Here is a 5992-nt window from a genome sequence, read left to right on the forward strand (position 1 = left end):
TTCATTGCAGATGTGATTGACGTCAATTAAGGTTTCCTCTGCCACTGCCCAGAGCTTCTTGAGAATATTACAGCATATGTGGCAGATACCAGATCCCATTTCACAAGGCTCTTGTTGATAATTATTGTTCCTTGTCCCAAAAGGTGACTCTCGTCCACCCCAGTGAGGAGGTCACGGTCCTGCGAAAACTGAACCTGGAGCAGCCAGACGGAATATACTTTCAAAGCATCTTTCGCTCAGGCCGGGTTTCCGAGACTACCACATGTAATGTGTGTCTCAAAGCGCCCAAGGAAAAATTGTGCAACTTCACAGACCGCTACACAGGTGAGCCCTGGTTCTGCTACAAGCCAAAGAAACTCAATTGTGACTCTCGGCTCACCCACGCCAAAGGAGGTTTCAATAAAAAACTGACACGAATGGAGGAGAAACTCTTCCAAAGGTAAAATGTAATAATAATTTATATTCAACCTTCTTTGGTGTGTAAAAGTATAAGTGGATGTGTTTGCATAATGTACCAAAAAGATCATGTCCAAATCCAGGAGGTTTAGTCATGTTTGTTTTTAAACTTCACATACCTTAAAGACATGCAAATACACAGGCTGGTGTATCTGTAGATTCAGATATTGTACAGACTTTTGGAGTACCGTGGTGTCATTACCTGTGCTCTTTAAAATTGCTGAAAGCATTTAATGCTTCTTATGTTTTTGTAAACCTTTCAATTTGAACAAATTTTCTTTCACATAATCTAAACCAGGGAATAATTGATGTGATTTAATGTCAAACTGTGAACGATGTCGGGTTCAGATCTGTTTTCAACTGTATCAGTGTCAGGAATTAGGATAGAGAAGCTAGTCGCTAACTGCATTCCTAGTTAGTGTCTAGATGTAGTTAACGTTCCCCCTGACTACATCTAGGAAGGTAGGAAAGACATGACTTGTTTCATCAATCAAATTTGCTTTGCTGTAGTGGAGTCAACATGAAAGTGTCAATTCCGGCATCAGGACTCTCCAACATCACCATCTCACCAAAACCTCAAGGTACCACTTTCTACCTGTTACTCCATCATGTTGTGTTGTATGATTAATAAGTCAGAATACAATCTTCAAATTTGATGTAATTTTCTCTATTTTTTCAATGACTTTTTTAAATGCCATTTCATGAGGATTTTTGTACATGACTGTTTTTGTGTAATCTCCATTCTTGTCTTACAGAGGAAACCAATCAGAGTATAAAGACCAAGCCTGCTGGTTACTACTACCAGGGTGTATGGCGAGCACTGGACGGGACCAGGGTCCTCCAGTTCAACACGTCCACAGCAGTCAGTCAGTGTCTGAAAGGCAAGGTGCTCCACCTGTATGGAGACTCCACCATCAGGCAGTGGTTTGAATATCTAACAGAATCATTACCAGGTAGATGTTCAGAAGAAATGTGTGCCAACAGATTGTTTTGTTTTGCTTCCCCTCTTATTTGTTTCTCTCTGTTATAGTTTCAGGTCTCAAGAAGTTTGACCTGAAAACTCCAAAGCAAAATGGACCATTCCTGGCGTTAGACCCTGAAAACAACATCTTAGTGACGTTCCGCTGCCACGGTCCTCCCATCCGTTTTGGCACCATGCCTGCCAATCAAGCGCGTTATATCGCCAGTGAACTGGACAGTGTGATTGGAGGCAAAGACACTGTTGTAGTTATTGGAGTTTGGTCGCACTTCAGCACTTTCCCTATTGAGGTCTACATCCAACGTCTGCTGAGCATACGAAGGGCAGTGGTGCGGCTGTTGACCAAAGCACCGGGTACAGTGGTCATCATCAGGACCGCAAACCCCAAAGCGCTGACAGTTTACGAGACTGACAAACAGTGACTGGTATTCCTTACAGCGAGATAAAGTCCTCAGGGAAATATTTAAAGGGGTCAATGTCCAACTGGTGGATGCCTGGGAGATGACTATTGCACACCACCTGCCACACAGCCTCCACCCACAACTTCCTATTATAAAGAATATGATAGATGTTATCTTGTCCCACAGATGCCCTGCTGCTGGTAGCCCTGAAGGGGAAACAAAGCTTTAGAACTGGTTTGGGGTGGGTGTTCTGGTGCAATCTCTACCAAAAATTTAACTGTTGGTTTGTCGTGAGAAATTTTTCTAAAATTCTATGTTCAGCTAACATGGCATTTCAGAAAAAGAAATCTTACTTTCAGTAAAACATGGTGGTGGTAGTGTGATGATCTGGTGCTGCTTCAAGGCCTGGTGAACTTGTTAACTCATGGAACCATAGTTCTGCTCCTTGGCTGAACATTCTGAAGGCAACAGTCTAGCCATCAATGCAGCATCATCACCTCAAGAGTATTTCTGTTGTGCATCAGGGAAATCGACTAATAAAAGACCAGCAACTTCATCTCTGAAAGACTTAAAACCATTGAGGATAGTCCATCTGAGGCACAAAAACAATGATTGTTTTGATGAAAACCAATGATTAGGAACTCGGATCCACCTAAAAACCTCGGTCTTGGTCCAGCTGAAGTGAACTCTGATGCAGTTTGAAGGCAGTGAGAATGCAACCTTTAATAACGCAAGAATTTTACAGAATCTCAGAGGTTTCTGCAACACAGTCTGCTACAGGTACTTCAGAGAAAGGCTAAGACTATCTATAGTTACTCTTTAAAAAATAACTTGAACAATAAACAATCTGCCTGAATGACATGTCATCCATCATATAAAGCATGTATGCATCAAACAATTGTTGCTCTTTCTCTGGGATGTGTGTGTGCGTGTGTGTGTGTGTGCGTGTGTGTGTGTGTTTGGAGTATGTTAACATAGAAAGTCCTTACAAGCAAAAATCTGAATCTTCAATAAAACACTCCTGCAGTATGTTGAATAAAATTGACTCTTATCACAGTTCTTCCCTCCGTGGTAATTTGAACAAGTTCAAAAGCCCTCATTGGATAAGCGGCATAAAACATGAACAATGTACAGCAGAGTGTGACCCATATCAGAACCAGTCAAGCATTTGACATGAGCAGAAACATGTCTGTCTACCCTGCTTCACCTGTTCTGTATCACTCAGAACCTCATTGCTCTTCCTGCTGGCAGAACAATATGTTTGTCATGCTTGGATATGCTTGTGGTATTTATGTATTTTTCTCATTATTCCTAAGAGAAGGATCAGAAAGCGCTTCAGGGGCCTCTGTTCACATTAGAACAGATTAAAGAGAAAACTACAGACCCGTTCAATAAACTGGAGCATTGTCGAAAAGCCCCATTTATTTCAGGAATGTATCTCTAAAATCTACATTATATAGATTAACCACACAGGTTTGAAAGCATTGATGATGAAAACATGGCATTTAAAATTAGAATATTACATCAAAACAAGAGCTTAAAGATGTATGTGGTATCCATTTTACAGTCTTATTCAATTAAGCTGAATGTTACTGTAAAGCTTATATATAGTTTAGTATTTCAGTAACTCAGGCCACCAAGTAAAATCNAATGGAGGAGAAACTCTTCCAAAGGTAAAATGTAATAATAATTTATACTCAACTTTCTTTGGTGTGTAAAAGCATAAGTGGATGTGTTTGCATAATGTCCCAAAAAGATCATGTCCAAATCCAGGAGGTTTAGTCATGTTTGTTTTTAAACTTCACATACCTTAAAGTCATGCAAATACACAGGCAGGTGTGTCTGTAGATTCAGATATTGTACAGACTTTTGGAGTACTGTGGTGCATTACCTGTGCTCTTTAAAATTGCTGAAAGCATTTAATGATTCTTATGTTTTTGTAAACCTTTCAATTTGAACTAATTTTCTTTCACATAATCTAAACCAGGGAATAATTGATGTGATTTAATGTCAAACTGTGAACGATGTCGGGTTCAGATCTGTTTTCAACTGTATCAGTGTCAGGAATTAGGACAGAGAAGCTAGACGCTAACTGCATTCCTAGTTAGTGTCTAGATGTAGTTAGCGTTCCCGCTGACTACATCTAGGAAGGTAGGAAAGACATGACTTGTTTCATCAATCAAATTTGCTTTGCTGTAGTGGAGTCAACATGAAAGTGTCAATTCCGGCATCAGGACTCTCCAACATCACCATCTCACCAAAACTTCAAGGTACAACCCACTTTCTACATGTTACTCCATCATGTTGTGTTGTATGATTAATAAGTCAGAACACAATCTTCAAATTTGATGTAATTTTCTCTATTTTTTCAATGACTTTTTTAAATGCCATTTCATGAGGATTTTTGTACATGACTGTTTTTGTGTAATCTCCATTCTTGTCTTACAGAGGAAACCAATCAGAATATAAAGACCAAGCCTGCTGGTTACTACTACCAGGGTGTATGGCGAGCACTGGACGGGACCAGGGTCCTCCAGTTCAACACGTCCACAGCAGTCAGTCAGTGTCTGAAAGGCAAGGTGCTCCACCTGTATGGAGACTCCACCATCAGGCAGTGGTTTGAATATCTAACAGAATCATTACCAGGTAGATGTTCAGAAGAAATGTGTGCCAACAGATTGTTTTGTTTTGCTTCCCCTCTTATTTGTTTCTCTCTGTTATAGTTTCAGGTCTCAAGAAGTTTGACCTGAAAACTCCAAAGCAAAATGGACCATTCCTGGCGTTAGACCCTGAAAACAACATCTTAGTGACGTTCCGCTGCCACGGTCCTCCCATCCGTTTTGGCACCATGCCTGCCAATCAAGCGCGTTATATCGCCAGTGAACTGGACAGTGTGATTGGAGGCAAAGACACTGTTGTAGTTATTGGAGTTTGGTCGCACTTCAGCACTTTCCCTATTGAGGTCTACATCCAACGTCTGCTGAGCATACGAAGGGCAGTGGTGCGGCTGTTGACCAAAGCACCGGGTACGGTGGTCATCATCAGGACCGCAAACCCCAAAGCGCTGACAGTTTACGAGACTGACAAACAGTGACTGGTATTCCTTACAGCGTGATAAGGTCCTCAGGGAAATATTTAAAGGGGTCAATGTCCAACTGGTGGATGCCTGGGAGATGACTATTGCGCACCACCTGCCACACAGCCTCCACCCATAACTTCCTATTATAAAGAATATGATAGATGTTATCTTGTCCCACACATGCCCTGCTGCTGGTAGCTCTGAAGGGGAAACAAAGCTTTAGAAATGGTTTGGAGTGGGTGTTCTGGTGCAATCTCTACCAAAAATTTAACTGTTGGTTTGTCGTGAGAAATTTTTCTAAAATTCTATGTTCAGCTAACATGGCATTTCAGAAAAAGAAATCTTACTTTCAGTAAAACACGGTGGTGGTAGTGTGATGATCTGGTGCTGCTTCAGGGCCTGGTGAACTTGTTAACTCATGGAACCATAGTTCTGCTCTTTAGCTGAACATTCTGAAGGCAACAGTCTAGCCATCAATGCAGCATCATCACCTCAAGAGTATTTCTGTTGTGCATCAGGGAAATCAATTAATAAAAGACCAGCAACTCCATCTCTGAAAGACCATTGAGGATAGTTCATCTGAGGCGCAAAAACAATGATTGTTTTGATGAAAACCAATGATTAGGAACTCGGATCCACCTAAAAACCCTCGGTCTTGGTCCAGCTGAAGTGAACTCTGATGCGGTTGGAAGGCAGTGAGAATGCAACCTTTAATAACGCAAGAATTTTACAGAATCTCAGAGGTTTCTGCAACACAGTCTGCTACAGGGACTTCAGAGAAAGGCTAAGACTATCTATAGTTACTCTTTAAAAAATAACTTGAACAATAAACAATCATGTCATCCATCTGTTACGTCCACCAGGCTCGTTTGATGGGGTAACATTAAAAGGAGACCACACAAGGATTTAGAAACTGAATGAAAATAGAATTTATTAAATTATATTAAAGAAATAACCCTGAAAAAAGAATACCTGAAATGAGAAACCAAAATAGATTAAAGCAGAACCTATAAGTGACCAGAAATAAACAAATGCTAAACAAACCTAACAAATCTCAACCAAAAGATACAAACCAAA

At 40.7% G+C, this 5992-nt stretch overlaps 1 protein-coding gene and 1 pseudogene across 1 annotated transcript; both read left to right on the forward strand.

The window, feature by feature from the left end:
* Window positions 1-143: 143 nt before the first annotated feature.
* Window positions 144-2065, forward strand: LOC103132909 (NXPE family member 3-like; the record flags this gene model as incomplete). Its single annotated transcript, XM_007544678.2, is given in 5 exon segments — window positions 144-439; window positions 967-1037; window positions 1212-1409; window positions 1493-1841; window positions 1843-2065. Coding segments are annotated over 5 exon segments (1137 nt in total), but the record flags the coding sequence as incomplete, so codon positions are not given.
* Window positions 2066-3486: 1421 nt separating this feature from the next.
* LOC103132910 (NXPE family member 3-like) lies at window positions 3487-5155 on the forward strand (annotated as a pseudogene).
* The last annotated feature ends 837 nt before the right edge of the window (window positions 5156-5992 follow it).

The sequence above is a fragment of the Poecilia formosa genome, unplaced genomic scaffold, assembly GCF_000485575.1.
Source record: "Poecilia formosa unplaced genomic scaffold, Poecilia_formosa-5.1.2 Scaffold1506, whole genome shotgun sequence".
NCBI lineage: Eukaryota > Metazoa > Chordata > Actinopteri > Cyprinodontiformes > Poeciliidae > Poecilia > Poecilia formosa.